General features: G+C 36.2%; 1 protein-coding gene across 2 annotated transcripts in view; it reads right to left on the minus strand.

The window, feature by feature from the left end:
• Positions 1-9,057, minus strand: part of LOC121738206 (zinc finger protein OZF-like) — a 137,480-nt gene extending 128,423 nt beyond the window's left edge. The window contains exons 1-5 of one of the 2 annotated variants that reach the window (XM_042130140.1): positions 8,825-9,057; positions 8,130-8,222; positions 7,866-8,031; positions 6,795-7,025; positions 4,324-6,460 (exon numbers count right to left, since the gene is read on the minus strand). In XM_042130140.1, the coding sequence (XP_041986074.1) occupies positions 5,202-6,460; positions 6,795-7,025; positions 7,866-8,031; positions 8,130-8,222; positions 8,825-8,932 (1,857 nt within the window). In that variant the 5' untranslated portion in view covers positions 8,933-9,057 and the 3' untranslated portion in view covers positions 4,324-5,201. Of the gene's footprint in view, positions 1-4,323; positions 6,461-6,794; positions 7,026-7,865; positions 8,032-8,129; positions 8,223-8,824 lie in introns of those variants that run through there. The other variant, XM_042130144.1, reaches the window with a different exon arrangement.
• Positions 9,058-19,074: the final 10,017 nt, after the last annotated feature.

Consider the following 19,074-nt stretch of genomic DNA (forward strand, 5'->3'; position numbering starts at 1 on the left):
TATATATGATCCTATAAATGGATGAATATAAATTACAATCTAATATGTCCCTAAATGTGAACACGATGTGAACTAACCCGCCCAAACTACTACAAAATATAATCATCACCGTCACTATTTTGTGTTGTGAACATAGTTATGTTGCATTCAAAACTCTTAACCAGTCAAAAGTACTATTAAGTTGCAAAATCAATCAAAACTACTTTTGACCGTATGCTTTAGTCCAGAGGTTCCCAAACTTATTTTTAAAATTTTCCCCCCCGTTTCAATTTGTAATGCATCCTGATGACATAAACCCTCCAAGCCTCTACACAACGCCCCCCTTCAGACCTTCAGTGCCCGCAAGGGGCGTTATCGCCCACTTTGGAAAAGGCTGCAGTTTAGTCAATAATACTTTTGACTGAAATAATAGTTAAAAGTAGTTTTGCCAAAGTGATTTAGTTTAAAGTGGTTTTGCAGTAAAAATATACACTTTTCATGCACTTATTCCACTTTTTATTAATTTATTTAATTACAATTGTTTCACACGACCTGTTTCGATTTAATTATCATCGTGTAGAATACATTATATACCTACCTGAGGATGGTTAGGGGGATATTAGATTATCATATATATTGGATCCGAGATCTATTATATATATGATTCATTTCTTCCTTGATCATAGATTTTTGACATTTGCTGAGAGATTGGATCCAATACGGTCATAGAAATAGGTGTTGCCAGTTATTTAATATAGAAAAGAGTTTTTAATTTCTTGTTCGTTAATATGTTTCAAATAATGTAATTATTTGTAATGTAATTATTATTTTTCTAATTATATACTTGGATAATCTTGCTGAAATAACAAAAAACAAGCCATATTAAAAATGACGATTTTTTTTGACAAATCGAATTCTCTGAGATCTAGTAACCCTGACGTCACTACCTATCAGCGTTAGCGCTCTCCATTGGCTATTGAAACCACATATGACGTAAAATTGGATCAATGAAATATTATCATATTTCATTGATCCAATTTTACGTCATATGTAATATGCAGATATGATCAAATGATCATATATATTGGATCCTATACAGGGTGTAACAAAAATAAGTGATAATACTTTAGGGTGTGTACGTGTTCCTTGTAGCGAGTTCACTGTGAAAGTAACAGCGCTGAAATATCAAAAAAAAAATTCACTTTTGTACGGGGAAACTCGTGACGCTCGGGCCATTGCCCATACAAAAGTGAAAAAAAAATTTCGTCTTTCAGAGCTGCTACTTTCACACTGAACTCTCTACAAGGAACACGTACACACCCTAAAGTATTATCACTTATTTTTGTTACACACTGTATATGATCATAGAAATGATCATATATAAATCATAATGTAATACCCCCCTTATAATGATGCAAACCCGGTCATGTGAAACAATTAACGTCATTTTGGCAGTTTTCCTTTACCAGCAGCGTCCTTTGACATATTATTTATTTAAAGCCTTGGTGCACTTTAACGGCCGTTCCCAATATTTGATATATCTCTGGTTTTGCCCTACTAGAGATAGAAATGGCATGGAAATAGCTCACAATTGACATAAAATATGTCTAATGTGAGCTATTCCTATCTCTAGTAGGGCAAAACCAGAGATAGATCAAATATTGGGAACGGCCGTAAATGTTATAAATTATTGTAATTTTCCATCTTTTTAGTAAAAGATGGCCCCGTGCGAGTTTCTTACGCCGGTTCATCTCGCTGGGTTAGTTCCCGAACGTGGTGAGCACCTTTAAGTATCGACGTTCGGAAATATTTTTGTAAAAAAAATACTCTGAATAAAAAATATTTTGATTTGATTTTTAATTGTACACGTTCGTCGCCGATTGAAACAAAGAAAACAACGCTCTGAAAAGAGCGCCCGCCGTCTTTGTATACGTTCGTAGAAGATTGAAACATAATATGTAGGAATGCTAGTTCTACGGTCTACCTACTTCCATCAGCAAACTCCCTCTCGACGTGCAGCAGGGCAGCGGCCGCGGCAGCAGCAGCGGAACAACATGCAGTTAGGTATAGTCTGTCAAGAAAGTGAAGAAATTAAAAAGTGGCAACATCGTAGTGCCATCCCTTTTTTCTTAGATTGATTTGAAAGGTCTTAGGTCGTGAGAAAATGGTGAGTAAAGCAATAAACGACACCAAACACAAATGATGTCTTAATTGAAATACCGTAGTTAATTAACTAAATTTATTAGTTTTATACACACAGTCAATAATTAGTCACTATCATAACAAGCAGAGTTAGTTTTACAATAAACACGAGATATAAATTTTTCCGTCACGCGTCGTTCTCGAGAAGTTTTAAGCCCGGGCCCGCACTAGCGGCCAGGGCCACAACGGCCAGGCCGCGGTGGCCATCGAAAGTAAGGTGCGCGTCGTCACAGAATATATATTAGTAGTGGCGTCGTCTATGGTGGTTTCATACGAAGGTATCTATCTCGGTGGCCGCCGCGGCTTGGCCGCTAGTGCGCAGTTTTTTTTGTAACTTCTTGCTCGTTCTCCTGCGCCGATGGCCGCCGCGCATGCGCGAGTTTGGCGCCTGTGCGCAGAGCGGCGCCCGCTTGAGATTCATGCCCGCTTTACAGTGTGTCAAAAAAGTCATGAAATTAAAAAGTGGCAACATCGTAGTGTCATCCCTTTTTTCTTAGATTGATTTGAAAGGGATGACACTACGATGTTGCCACTTTTTAATTTCATGACTTTTTTGACAGACTGTGTGTGTTGGGACTTGGGAAGGTACCATAAATTTTTTTTCTTAGATTTCATATACCGTATACCATTTTGTCGGCATCATTAATGTGCGTTCATGCCAAATTACAGCTTTGTAGGTCCTTCTCTGAGCAAAACCGCGGACAGACAGACGGACGGAAAGACCGAAACTATATAAGGGTTCCTTGTTGACTACGGAACCCTAAAAATTATTTAATACTTTTTAGTTCATTTAAGAGTTTATTGTAATGTCATCATGTTTTTACTTGGAAGTCGGTTTTCATTTTCTGTTCATGTCTATCCTTTTCTTTCCAATCATACTTCTCTCCTTAGCCCTCTGCTCAATTTAGAGCATACTCGTATGAGCTTGTGTTAGTGCCCAAGATGGCACCCATATGTTAGAACGGGTAGAATTCATTTATACAGTTTTCTTTTTTTAATAATAACAATATTCTTTATTTGCATAAATATGGTACTGTGAGAGTTTGGTACAGGAGATAAATGATACTCGACTGTAGGATCAGAAGTGAGTGATTTATTTACAAAACTTACGACTATATATCCAAAATTTGATTAGTGAGAGTGAGACAATATAATATACAAAGATAGAGACAAAACATAACACATATGAAAGAGACAAAAGTTGAAAAGCGAATACATGTTACATAAGAGACAAAAATTGAGAGGGAAGATTAAACACAGTGTGAAAGAGATAAAAACTGAGAGGGGAGATTTCGAAAGGGGCATGTGTGAGCGAGATGAAATCCGCGAGGGAGGACATGTGAGTGCCTGAACTTCAGCAGATTTGCACCCGAAGTAATGTTACCACAGTACAATTAGGTGATAACGACAATTATTCGAGAAGTGTCTTACATATTTTGTCGATGTTCTCAACGTGCAAATTTATTTGTTACCCACCACAACAATACTATATAGACTATTAGCCTTAAATTTAAATGATACATTAGTAAATCGTCTCATATATTAAGAACACTTAAGAGTCCGGGTGCCATCGCAATTCTCATACAAACGTAATACCAAGATCATTTCTCATACGAGAATATTTACCATATTTGAGTCATTATTCAGCTTAGGATAGTAATTAGTAATTACCTAGGTTCCTGTACAAAGATTCACTGCAAAATATTTACATGCCAAAAAATATTAGCGAATATAATTTAGTATGTAAATATTGTAATCCGAGTTCATATCTTTGGTATGTACTATCAGAGAAGTTGATTCCTATGCAAATCGGGGACCTAAGTAGTTTGGTTGCGTTACGTCAAACCCAGCTGACAGATCACAATTAACATTGAATTGACATATTCGACCAAATAACATTGTTCACATTTTTCGCCTCAACTCTGACGCTGGCAACTCCTAAATGGCTTACGCCAAAAGAAGAAGAAGTAGAAGAACATTGGTCTGTCAATTGCATAGGAATGAACTTCCTCGATGGTAAATATTTTGCAGTAAATCTTTATACAGGAATCTAGGTAATTACTATCTTAAGCTGAATAATAACTCAAATATGGTAAATATTGTCGTATGGGACATGATCTTGGTATTACGTTTGTATGAGAATTGCGATGGCACCCGGACTCTTAATAACATTATTGGTTTAAGTATCAGTCAAATATCAATAAGTAATTGTTAATAAGATTAGTCGATTCTTAACTATAATTCATAAGTCATAATAATTATTCTTATACATATTTTAACCCTATAATATGTCAAAATTAAAGTAAAATTAAAAAGAAAAAGTCTTTGATGCCTATGTTTATACTTTTGCATTTTACTATTTCTTTAAAACTCCAGAATCTTTTCCAGGCATTGCTAATTCTTTTTTGTATTTCTTTATGTCATAGATAATGGTATACCGTACCTATTTAAAACATATTCAATCACATCATCTACAGTAATTATTATGTTTGTTGTACTTCCATTAATCATAACTTTTGTTTTTAGGAGGTTCATTGTCAGTCCGACTTCTTTACTTACTGAGTTGAGTTCTTCAAGCATGCGTTGCAACTTGCATTCGACCTTGAGATGTGGCAATGATTATGTCATCCGCAAACCTCAGATGTGTCAGTTTTTCGCCGTTAATATTGAGGCCCAGGTCGTTCCAGTCGAGTTTTCGGAACGCTTCTTCGAGCATCGTCGAGTACAATTTAGGCGATAGTGGGTCTCCTTGCCTCACTCCTCTTTGTATTTTTATTTCTTTTCATTCTTTTTCTAGTTTCATTTTCGCAGTAGTTACTGTGCATATATTTGTAACCAGTCTAATATATTATTTATGCTCTACACCGTGGTTTTTCAATGCCTCCCAGATTTTTGTATGATCTATAGAGTCAAACGCCTTGCAATAATCCACAAAGTAGAAGTAAAAGGTCATGTTGTATTCCTTGCATCTATCTGCTACCTGATTGACCACATGTATACGAAATTTCTTTGGACAAACATCACTGGCTTGTATGTTTTCTTGTGTGTACAATCAAATTGCGTTTATGTGCAAATTTCTTTGAACAAATGTCACAACTAAATTGTCTCTCGCCCGTATGAACTATTGTGTGTACAGTCAATTCTTTTTTTGTAGAAAAATTTTTTGAACATATGTCACAACTAAATGGTTTCTCGCCTATGTGAACTCTGTAAATGTGTGAATTCAAATTGCACTTAAAACGAAAATTCTTAAAACAAACATTACAGCTATATCGTTTTTCATCTGTATGAACTATTGTGTGTTTAGTCAACGCATTTTTTGTGTAAAACTTCTTTGAACATATGTCACAACTTAATGGTTTCTCGCCTGTATGAACCCTTGTGTGTTCCGTCAATATGCTTTTCAGTAAAAATTTCTTTGAACAAATGTCACAACTAAATGGTTTCTCGCCCGTATGAACTGTTGTGTGTACAGTCAATTCTTTTTTTGTAGAAAACTTCTTTGAACATATGTCACAACTAAATGGTTTCGTGCCTATGTGAACTCTGTTGATGTGTGAATTCAAATTGCTCTTTACGCGAAAATTCTTAAAACAAACATTACAGCTATATGGTTTTTCGCCTGTATGAACTGTTGTGTGTAAAGTCAATTCGTCTTTCTTTGAAAATTTCTTTAAACATATTTCACAACTAAATGGCTTCTCGCCTGTATGCATTCTTGTGTGTACAATCAATTGGCTTTTTGTATAACAGTTCTTTTGGCAAAATTGACAGCTAAATAATTTCTCCTCTTCATGAAATCTTTTGTGTGTGGTCAAAGTGCATTTTCTTGTAAACTTTTGTGAACATATGTCACAACTAAATGGCTTCTCGCCAGTATGAACTCTTGTGTGTTCAGTCAATTTGGATTTTGAAAAGAAATTCTTGGGACAAAATTCACAGCTTAATAATTTTTCGCCTGTATGAATTCTCTTGTGTACGACCAAACATTTTTGTCTTGAAAACTTCTCTGAACAAATGTCACAACTGAATGGCTTCTCGCCTGTATGAACTCTTGTGTGTTCATCCAAAGCTTTTTGACTTGAAAATTTTTTTGAACATGTGTCACAGCTAAATGAGCATGTATGAGATATCATGTGCCTCAGTAAATAGCTTCTTGTTGTATAGTTCTTCAAACAAACATCACAGGTGTGGGGTGTCTTGCTGGACTGTGCTGCGCTGGCATGGCCTCGCCCCTCGCAGTCATCTGTGTTGGGTCGCTCGTTCTCGTGTTTGACACCTGAACAAATATTTTCGTGTGATACTGAGCCTATCACATGGATAGGTACACTTGTTTGAGCATTACACCAGTATACCAAGTAAAATGAACATAATATTCTGAATACTCTTACTGAATATTTTAAGGAATGTTACAATTCCATCTTTAATAAAAATGGATTTTCAATTGTGTTAGTAACGCTAAAACTCGAAAACAGCTGAACGGATTGGGCTGATTTTAGTAAAGTGACACAATGTTCACCGGGACCGGGACGCGTTTTTACCATTAAAGAATTTTAAAAAATTACAACAGTCTGTCAGTGATTAAACACTAAACCAGCATTATATTTACATACCTTTATTTCCCGTCTGACCCCCACAATCCTTGGGATCTTCTACAACAAGGTGTGTTGTTGGACTTTGGTGGACATGTTTGTTAATATCACTTTGACTCGGTCGCACTATACAATCCACAACCCGTGAGTCTTGCACGGTTCCATCAATTTCATTTCCATGTCGATTGGTGGTTTTTTCTTCTTTTACTCCATAGTCAATACTTTTGTCTGTTATTTCAATCTCACAAGTATCTACAATTTGTCAAAGCGTAAGGATAATAATTACAAATGGGAAACTATGTGAAGACAGATAAATGGATGTTCAACTGTTGTGCAAAAACTACATAATATAAGGAGCTAGCGAACAGAACAGGAACAGGCCAAGAAAAAAATTTACACAATAGCTAAAAACTACTATCAACTTCTATTACTGAACTAATCCACTTTTGTTTAAAAATAGACTTTTTAGATCCTTTTTTGTTTTGATTGCCAGTTTTGATTGAAAATATTAACAGGGATTGACGCAGATGGGTCAAGAGAAGACAATTCAAAAATTACTTTCGCACTCTGTTGAACAGGTTTTGTTCCCCAGCACCTCATATTATTTTATGGTTAAATATAATAATAATAATAATAGCTCCCACACCGGTTTCGGTGACGGTGGCCGGTTTCATTGAAACCAGGCCAGTTATGCAGGAGTAATTTAATTTTAAGTGTGTTCGCAGTACACAAGAGCACTCTCTATTCTTTTACTCTCATAATCCAGTGGGACGGAAGACCGACATGACAGGCGAGAGATCATGCGCAGGACCGACTTTTTACATGCCCATCCAACGCATGGATCATCTTACTTGTCAGACAATCAGGTGATCAGCCTGCATTGTCCTAACCAAACTTGGAAATAACATGTTTCCAACTCGGGAATCGAACCCATGACCTCCGAGTCAAGAGCTGTGCTCTGTACCACTAACCACGGAGGCGTCATATGGTTAAATATATGGGAAATTAATGTACGTTTTATATTCATTGCAGATTTAACAATGTTCTACTTCTGTACTCCTGCCTGGAAAAGTCAGGTAAAAATATACTCACACTCAGTAATCTCCATTTCAAATTTTATTGACACATCGTCAGGTTCTATGTGTCTGTCCTGGACATCCTCAAATTCCAGAGGCTCCTGTTTGACTAACACGACATGGTCCTGTACAGTTTCATTTTCAATATTCTGTGTCGTAAGATGGACTAAAGTTTTTGGTAACTGTAACATTATATTTAGTAGCAATTTTAAATAAATATTTTTAAAAAGTTACTTAATACAACATTATTAAGGATATTCATTTTTTAACTTTTAGGTACCTGGTCACTGCTTGTTACTGCGTTCTGAAGGTTGGCAACTTGTCGTAGTCTCACACAACATATGCAGCATAGAAAACATAACTCGGCTTTCGCCTGTTTGGAAATAATGACAATATACATAGATAAATATCTGATATAAAGTTAGGAGATTATCATACGGAACATGATAGTGATTTTATTCATCACTATCATGTTCCGCATTTTCCAGGCAATTGTCATATAACAGCATCAGATAAATGATAATATAAGATGTAGCCCATGACTTGGTAATATTGTGGGAGCCATACATCTAACTGCGGTTAAAAGTAGCAGTTACAGTAAAATAACGGTTGAATGATAGTTTATATATTTCGATCATCAGAATGAATCAAAACTTTTGGTTCATCAGAATGAATCACAACTTCTAGTAAGTAAAGAAGATTCATCAAGCAAATAATCCATGCTTATGTTTGTGCCCACGCCACCTAGTTAATATACCTTACGCTAGGCATATTAACTTTATGGCCCACACCCGGGTGCCGCATTACAATTGATAAATTGTCTATTGTGTCTGTGATTCCCACGATCGAGGTAAGTATTAATTATGTGAAATATTCGAAATGGAAAAAAAGAATAAAAAAAGTTCTAATGAATCCGGATTCTAATTTATTTACTTATCACAATCTACAGTTTTGGAATTAAAAAATAAGTTTTACCTTAAATTCAGCTAGTTTCTCATAAACATTTTGCAGATCTGTACCGTAAATGTTGATAGTCTTTTTATTTTCAGATAGGCATATAGAGCAGCAACTTTTATTGAACATGTCGTGGGAGGTATTTAGCCTTTAGGCTCCGTGAGTAATGTGTATTTAGGTGTAATTCACAAACTATATAGAATGCTACCGCATGTGTAATTTTATTTCGATAATTCTAAACTCTGGTGATCACAGAATATATTTTGTACATATCACAGATTACTAGTATATATTTGGTACATTTAATCAGCGTTGCAGAAATTACATTTATGAAATCGGTGTTGCTACCAACTAAAAATCGTGAGAAATAGGGAGATTGCTACCAACTAAAAATCGGGAGAAATAGGAAGATTGCTGCCTAAATAAATCAAATTAAAACACGTGTTAAAGTTATTAATCATTAGCCTCCTTCTTGCAGCTTAGACAATAGGCGTAGTTTGCATCTTTAATATTACTGCTTGCCTGTAACCACCCAGCAAACTCCGGGCGTGTTTCCCACTCTTTTTTATATTTTTGTAATTATTTTTATTTTTGTTTCGAACGTACCACTACTAGTGGTTGGAAAATCACTGTCTGGGTCTGAACTAGACATTTGATTTGCGTTAATACAATATGGGAAGTTGCGTATCGGACGAATGATTAGAAAATGAAAAAATGAAAATTGAAAATTTGAAACCTGTCGCATTCATATCGACGTATTTAAAAAATATAATATTCCCCTACAATAATATTCAACTTTAGTGATTATGAATTACAGCCTAAATTTGCTTGTTTATTGAAAGGCCAATCTAATGCCTTGCCCCTTGGGGAATAACCCTAACTTGGGGAATAAAATAATATAAAAATGTTAAATTTGGTGTTACAAACTACAAAATGAGTATAAATTAAGTTTAATGTTCTAAGGCCCGTATTTTTGGTCAGTACTTAAGACGCGGTTCGGCTCTGTGATTGGTCCAAATTTTGACAGCCAACCAATCACAGAGCCTGAACACTGTCTTGAGACCGAGATGCATCTTGAGTACTGACCAAAATACGGGCCTAAGATTGAGTAAATCGGGAGATTATACCCTAAAATCGTTTTATCGGTATTTGTTTGCCAAAATCGGGAGATCTACCGATAAATCGGTAACTTTTACAACACTGCATATAATACGGAATAGTGCCAGTGTAAGAAGCGTTTTCACACGAGACACGACAAAATGCGGTGACGATTCCGGGTGCCATACATTTCTATGTACCGTTTTCACACGGCACCGCATGACACACGATTTTGAGACGACAATCCGCTATGTAGTCACGTTTTTTGTCTACATATATAAATTCTTTATTGAAAAATTGTTAAATAAATAATTAATCATAATCTAATAGCCTGCCAAACTGCAAAGCGGTTTTCTGGCGAGCATTACGCCGCCATATTACATTTACATCATACCTAGTATTATAATATGGTAATAATTAATATTTAACATGGGCGTAGCGAGGTACTGGCAGGTTTTTTATACTATACATAAATAGTAATAAATTATGACTACGTTTTATAATAAGCTTAACTATCAGCTTAGAACCCCAACAATTGATGACATATTTTTAAGAAGTAATGGCTGGTTTACACCTATAAATTGCTTATCGAGGTAACAGCTAAATTTTAACTTAATTTTAAGTTATTAATTGCATGTAAACACAAAATTTAGTAGCAAGTAGCAAGTTCAAATTTAGTTAAGTAAGTATAAAGTCATTTAAGTTAAAATCTTGTTGACTACTTATCTACTTAATACGTGTAAACCAGCCATAAGTGAATACGGTGTCGTCGCAGAAATCGTCGCTCGTGTGAAAACGTTCAAACGACAGACTGTATGACGTCTGTTGTGCAATTTTTATTTGTCTATGAATCGTGTCGTGTCGTGTCTCGTGTGAAAACGCCGTTATGTGTTCTGTGTCGCCATGGTGTCGCCCATGGTGGTGTCGCCAGACATACAGTCTGTCAAAAAAGAAAAAGTGGCAGCATCGTAGTGTCAGAAAAAAGGGATGACACTACGATGTTGCCACTTTTTGTGACTGTGTGTTGACGTAGAGTCTGGCTAGCGAAAGATGAGACTGGCTCATAGATATAGTATTATAGTATAGATGTAGTCTTAGCCCGTCATCGCGTGGCTATTTTGTGCTTATTTTCATACAAGTAGTCTGCGTTTATTTTCTTGAATATTTCTATTTGTCGATTATTTCGAAGCACATTATGATACAGGAAAGAAAGTCAATTAGTTCATGATATCGATTAACTATAGTTCAAGTGATGAGAATTCGTAAAAAGCTATGCAATTTTTATAGCCAAATTATTAATTAATGTGACATTTTTAGCACTAATGCCTTATATAGCACGAATAAGGGATTAATATACTTATAAATTATCTTTTTAGCTTACAAAAATACCGATTGAAAAGCCCATAAAACGTTGTTCAAAACATACGTATTTAATGTTAAATCCACGTGTTTGGCATTCTTTGACCATTCTTATGGTTTATTTATTATTTAGTGGAATCACAAAACTCAACAATATCTAGCATTAAATGTTCACTAAAAACCTTTAATAATACTTTTATTACATGAAATATGCAGACCGACTTTGTTATGTCCTAGTAGGTAGGACATAACATTACACGCTTTTGACGCTTATATACCGATATAAGGCTCTCTCTAGTTTAAGACTGTGTATACTCCGTTACATAAAATATCACAAGTACTTCGGTCACCAAAGGATTCCTTACCTTTCCAAACTCCTGGGGTTTATAAAATAGATTGTAGCTGTGGTAGTTCGTATATTAGCCAAACGAAACGGACTATTGGCGAAGGAGTGAAAGAGCACATAGCCGCAGTGAAAAATCGCCAGACAAATAAATCCGCGGTAGCAGAACATCTGCTTGATATGGGGACTAATCACTGGATGGAGCTACACGACCCTAAAATCCTCTCTACGGATCGTAATTACCACACGAGAGTAATACGTGAAGCCATTGAAATTAAAAAGTACAAAAATTTCAATCGTGAGGACGGATTTAAATTGTCGCCCGCCTGGAATCCAGTGATTAATAAGTGCAAACCGCGTGTGTCACCTGTGTCTATAAGTGTAAACCCGGATACAGATAGTGTTGTGTGTCGCAGTGAACCTACTGACTTTCAGTGTATTGGAACACAAATATTGGACAACTCGAGGGTAGTCGTAGAACCGACCGCCCGGTGCAAACGAAGACGTCGCGCTCCTGCAGTCCCCTCGTGACCACGGCCGTTGCAACACGGCCGATACGTCGAGAAAAAGTATGTACTCGTAGTAGCATTACTACTTAAATAAGTCGCGTTAAGTCCCGATTAAAAAAGTTTAATTGTTGTTTTGAACCCGAAAAAGAACAGCAATCTTGTGCTTGGGTGTTTGAAAATGAGAACAAGCCAACAAAAGTGAGGCAGGCGAGAAACGTTGGTAAGAAAATGATCGCGTTTTTTTCTGAACTGCGGATCCCATTTGTACAATTCCACTTGGAGATCAAAAGAGTGTTAATGCTGAGTGGTATTTGTTTACCCAGGATATTAAAAAAGGTTCGCGAAAGACGACCAAAAAGCCGCATTCTCCTACACCATGACAACGCCTCTTCACACACGGCCTACAAAACAAAGTCATTTTTAGGTTCCGAAAAATCACAACTCGTCACCCATCCTGCACATAGCCCCGACCTAGCACCCTGTGATTTCTGTATTTTCCCCAAAATTAAAGATTTAATGAGAGGTTTTACTTTTATCAACTCCGAAGAGGCAGTGATAGCGTTCAATCAGCACGTAGAAAACATGCCTTCAGATCTGTGGTCCTCCTGTTTTAAAAAATGGTTCGATCGCATAAAAAAATATTTATACGTGGGAGAGCCATGCTTTGGCACGAATGGGCCGGCTCGACCGGAGAAATACCACGTTCTCACAGAAAACCGGCGTGAAACAGCGCTTGCGCTGTGTTTCGCCGAGTGAGTGAGTTTACCGGAGGCCCAATCCCCTAACCCCTACCCTATTCCCTTCCCTACCCTCAACTATTCCCTTCCCTTCCCTACCCTCCCCTATCACCCTATTCCCTCTTAAAAGGCCGGCAACGCACTTGCAGCTCTTCTGATGCTGCGAGTGTCCATGGGCGACGGAAGTTGCTTTCCATCAGGTGACCCGTTTGCTCGTTTGCCCCCTTATTTTATAAAAAAAAAAAAAATATTTAGAATGTAATGGTTCGATCGCATAAAATAATATTTTGTTTATAACACGTCGTTTTTTTAAGTTACGCAAAACTTTCAGTGTGACCTACGTATTTTTTAAATTTCATTATACTGAATCATTGAGGTATTAATGGAGTATTTCCTTAGCTCTGTTCCAATTTTGTCCGTTCCGCCTTTGACGTATGGTAAAAATGCTGCTTGACGGTTCACCTCTGGATACCTCGTTTTCTCCTTCTGTCTTCTCAATCCCCTCCACACCTTATACCCGTTACGTCTAAGTACCTCCTGAACATGTGTTAGCTCCTTGGGCAAATGTTCAGGGTCACAAAGGTTATGAGCTCTGTTTGTTAATGATGATATAACAGATTGAAGATGTCGAGGATGATGTGAGAAGATGCGTGTAGATATCTGTCAGTGTGTGTAGGTTTTCTGTACACAGTGTGGGATAATGTACCAAAAAAGTAAATTTACTGCACACACTAGAATTCATACAGGCGAGAAACCATATAGCTGTGATTTTTGTCGAAAGAATTTTCGTTTTAAGACCTATTTGATTATACACACTGCAAGAGTTCATAGAAGCGAGAAACCATTTAGTTGTGACATTTGTCCAAGTAAATTTATAACAAAAAATGATTTGAGTGTACACACAAGAGTTCATACAGGAGAGAAACCATTTAGTTTGTGGCGTTTTGTCCTTATGGTCTAATATAAGAAAAAAACAAAACGACTACAATTAAAAGATTTATTAAAATAATAATAATAACGGTGTGGATTCTAAGGGCCTGATCTGGTTTTGTGGTTATTGTACTCTCCTGGTTTAACGGGGGGACAAGGGCACCGGCGGAAACAGGAACCGTGTAGAAGTCCTAGAAGAATTTAACTGTAAATAGATTTCCAATTGCCTTTTGTTAGTACCTACATTACATAATGCGAAAGTGTGTCTGTCGGTTTGTCCGTTCGTCTGTCTGTTATCTCTTCACGTCTAAACCACTGAACCGATACTACTGAAATATTATGGTATGGAGATACTTCGATTCTCGGGAACGGACAAAAGATACTTTTTATCCCAGAAAAATGTAGGGTTCCCGCGAGATAAACGGATTTCTTAGCGGTCGTCACACTTTGCTGGCCAAGGACCACACATGGCAGTGTGACTGCCAGCACCGGGCCGCAGAGTATGTGAAGGGCGCTCCAAGAGCGGCTCCACAGTCCACACTGATGCGTTTTTTACACCTACCGAGTAGCGAGAAAGTCCCGTCAGGAAGCTGTATCAGTCTGATTGCAAATTGGCCATAATTAGCCGGTTACGTTTATCGTTAAATATGGCGTAATTTTAACCATAATTGTTTAGAATTGTCGTTGACCATTCAAATAATTTATATATGTCGCGGGCCGCAATTTGACGACGATGGAGTTGTAATTTGTATAAAACGTAGTGATTATATATTCTCTTCGGAGTTGTATAACATTTTAAATAGATAACCCAGTGAATCCGGTGAACACTAGTCATTAAAACTTGTTGCAAAGACGTTTGAATATTATTTTCGGACATGTCCGATGATTCCTTTTAACTTTATTATATTGTTGCATAACAGGACAGAAGACGGAGTTGGGAGTGATGAACGATCCTTATATAAATTGGGGGGCATGTGGAAGAGTAACGTTGTGTTTTTTTATATTATTTTATTTACCTTGTATATTGAATGTTACATTATCATACATAACGAAGATAGTTACATGGTTAATATTCTATCAATGTTACATTGATAGAATATTAACCATGTAACTATCTTCGTTATTATGCAAAAGTGTCAAGTGTAGGAGAGTGATTTAACTTCCAGAAAGGTGCTATTTTGTGTTCCCTCCAAAATTCAATAGAAAGTAGTTCAGTAAAACGTTTACCACTTTACTGAATTGATCGACTTGAATCCTTGACTACATTAATTAATTTAGACGTTAGCTAAAATTTGGACTTGACCATAAAACAATGCTAAAAAGTAATTATGAGAATATTGTTTTTTTAAATATACCCGTCATTTACTTGACACTGGCCATGGTTAAGTTTTGTAGCCGAGCGCCATAATAAAAAAAAAGTTAAAAAAAAGAAGAAGAGGAAATATTATGTCAATATCTTTGGAAAGCTTTCGAAAATAATATTATTTACAAAACAAATTTAAACTAGTAATCTGTGTTACAAAATATCTGTGTTTATCAGAGTTTACCTCCCTCAATATGTTACAAAAAACTTGCTGCTCTATATGCGTATCTATAAATAAAAGAACTATCAACATTTACGGTACAGATCTGCAAAATGTTTATGAGAAACTAGCTGAATTTAAGGTTAAACTTATTTTACAATTCCAAAACTGTAGATTGTGACAAATACAGTAAAATCCGGATCAATCAATACTCCTTTCGTTCTATTTACTATTTCGGATACGTTTCAATCCGAAATAGTAAAAAGTTATCATCGGAAGTTCGTCTACCGTACCGTACGAGGCACCAAACACCACATTTACGGATTTTTTCGCTCGATATATCGGCTACACCAGAAGTTTTGATTCATTCTGATGATCGAAATACGATCTATTAAGTACACAGTATATTACTGTAACTGTTACTTTTAACCGCAGCAAGATGTACGGCTCCCACAATATTGAGTGGATTTCAACAACTTGCGTTTTTTATATAGGTACCTAATTTTGGTGAAAATTTTTGTTTCCACCAAAATTGGGGATTAGGTGTTTACGGGAAACTGGTATGACAACAACCACCTAGACGAGTTAGCTTGTGACAGAATGAAATGAATGGCGTATAATTATTCTTCAAGCATCAATGGTATTTTGTAAAAATAAAGTTTAACACACCCTCTTACCCACCAAAATTGGAATTTGCGAGAAAAATAATCTTTAAAAGAAAACTATGTGCACTAAAGTATCCTATTGCCACAAGTAGGATAATTTAAGTACACCAAAATTGCATAAAATTGGGGGTTTTGTGATAAAACGGTTTCCTTTTATTTCTGGCTGGAAACTGGTACGACCCAGCCCACAGCCACCTCCTAAACTGGTTAGCGTGTGGCTGAATTAAGTAAACGGCGAATTTTTTTGCTTAAGGGATCAATGGTATTTTGTAGAAACAATGTTTCGTAAATCCCACCAAAATTTAAAAATTCTCCGTGACAGACCTAAACTGTGTCATAAAAACTCAACTACAGAAGTTAGTACAATAAAATTCATATATTATGACTACATAAAAATAAAAATCGAATCCAGTATCAAGTTTTCTGTTAATCGGTCTAGATATTGAGTAAAATAGTTTGGCGACAAGCCACCAAAATTGGAAATCGCCTATTTATGTTTATTTTCTTGGAAAATAATAATTATTAAAAAAAAAATAACGATAGGCCCAAATTATAAGCGATATGTTTTACATTTAAAATCAAAAATAAAGATGATATCTTGAAAAAATAAGATAGTTTTCAGCCTTGCCGCTCAACTCGACTTTGTAATAGAAATCCAGTCTATTACAAAGTCACGGGCTACATCTTGTATTATCTGGTGCTGTATAAAAATACTACAATTGCCTGGAAAATGCGTAGCATGAGATTGATGAATAAAATTGTTATTAGCAATCCTAACTCAATATCAGACTATTTTATCTTGTCATTGTTTCCGAACAGGTGAAAGCAGAGTTATGTTTTCTATGCTACATATGTCGTGCGAGACTACGACAAGTTGCCAATCTTCAGAATGCAGTAACAAGCAGTAGCCAGGTACCTAAAAGCTTTAAAATGACCATCCTTTATGATGATTGATGTTGTATAAAGTGATTTTCTTAAAGATAATTAAATATTGCTATTAATTAATATAATGTTACAGTTACCAAAAACTTTAGTCCATCTTACGACACAGAATATTGAAAATGAAACTGTACAGGACCATGTTGTGTTAGTCAAACAGGAGCCTCTGGAATTTGAGGATGTCCAGGACAGACACATGGAACATGATGATGTGCCCATAAAAACTGAAATAGAGAGTAGTGAGTATATTTTTATGTGACTTTTCCAAGCGGGAGGATGGCAGTAGAACATCATTAAATCTGCAATCAATATAATTAAACATACATCATTCTCCCATATATCTTATCTTATATCTTTAAATGAGCAATTCTTATAATCATAAATTTAATGAAAATCGTTGTAGCCGATTCCAATTTTATATATATATATAAAATTGGAATCGGCTACAACGATTTTCATGAAATTTAGTATATAGGGGGTTTCGGGGGCGATAAATCGATCTAGCTAGGAATAATTTTCAGAAAATGTCATTTTATTCGTGTTTTATCGAATACCGAGCAATGCTCGGTCAAATAGCTAGTATTCTTATATTTAACCATCAAGATAATACATATTACATAGTTTTTGCATGACAGTTGAACATCCATCCATCTGTCTTCACATACTTTATCATTATTTGTTATTGAAAAATTTTAAATTTTGGGGGGCAGTAATGTTACGTGCAGCATATGCAGTTATGTACATACGCAATAATTATGTTGTGTGTGTGCATCATTGGCATGTATGTGTAAGGTGTCCCGTTAGTCTTTAGTTAGTTGGTCATAATAAATGAAGTCCGAAAATACTTTTATTTAATTCATCTCTCATGGTGCGTTCCCCTTACAATTATTATTTTAACTTTGTTTCTTACGTTTTGGCCAATTATAGATATTGATCAGATTGAAATAATAGAAAACAGTATTGACTATAAAGTAAAGGAAGAAAAAACCACCAATCTATATGAAAATGCAAAAGATGAAACTGTGCAAGGTTCACAGGTTGTGGATAGTGTTTATACTGAGCAAGACCAATATGTGCGCCAAAGTCCAACAACACACCTGGTCATAGAAGATCCCAAGGACTGGGGGGGTCAGCCAAGAGGTAAAGGTAATATAGTACAGGGTGCAATTAAACCTTCCTGCCAAATTTTGATACAGGGTGCAATTTAACCTTCCTGCCAAATTTGGATATACTGATTCCTTGTTAAAAATAAAAATACACGTATTTCTTCCTTCATACATATAATCACTCAGTATGATGATACCTAAGCCCTGCAAAAAATTTGGCAGGAAGGTTTAATTTCACCCTGTATTCAACCAAGTTTTGTTGATTACAGAACCCTAAAACGGAACCCTAACCAGCTGATTTTTGGTATATTGGTAGGTTACTAGTTATATAATGTAAGAGTAACCTTGTCTTGTCCTACAAATAAAACAATCCATATTTTAGGACCATCAAGTCAAAGTACGAAATCCTTTCTATCTCTAGCTGCCACTTTCGAGATTTTTCGAAAATAAAAAAGTTTTTTGTCTTATCAAAATGTAGCTACTCACAAAAAATTAGCTGGTTAGTAGTCACAAAAAAAAATGTTCTAGGGCTCCCGTACTAATAGACATAACATTGAGTATTACCTCATTACAATACTGTTTCCCTGATTGCTAAACCATTTAATTGTGTATAAGGTAAGTGCAATGTTATTAAAAACTAGATGTTCTGCGCGGCTTAATTTCATGGAAACCGTACATTTTTCCGCAAACAAATTGCCTATTTCCCTTCACGTGGTCTATTCTTCATTGTGTGCCAAATAACATTTTTTTTTCATGAAACAAGGGGGCAAACGAGCAAACGTGTCACCTGATGGAAAGCAACTTTCGTCGCCCATGGACACCCGCAGCATCAGAGCTGCAAATGCGTTGCCGGCCTTTTAAGAGGGAATAGGGTAATAGGGGAGGGTAGGGAAAGAATAGGAGAGGGTAGGGAAGGGAAAAGGGTAGGGGATTAGGCCTCCGGTAAACTTACTCACTCGGCGAAACACAGCGCAAGCGCTGTTTCACACCGGTTTTCTGTGAGCCCGTGGTATTTCTCTGGTCGAGCCGACGTTCATTCGTGCCGAAGCATGGCTCTTCCAC

The sequence above is a fragment of the Aricia agestis genome, chromosome 22 (assembly GCF_905147365.1).
Source record: "Aricia agestis chromosome 22, ilAriAges1.1, whole genome shotgun sequence".
Classification (NCBI taxonomy): domain Eukaryota; kingdom Metazoa; phylum Arthropoda; class Insecta; order Lepidoptera; family Lycaenidae; genus Aricia; species Aricia agestis.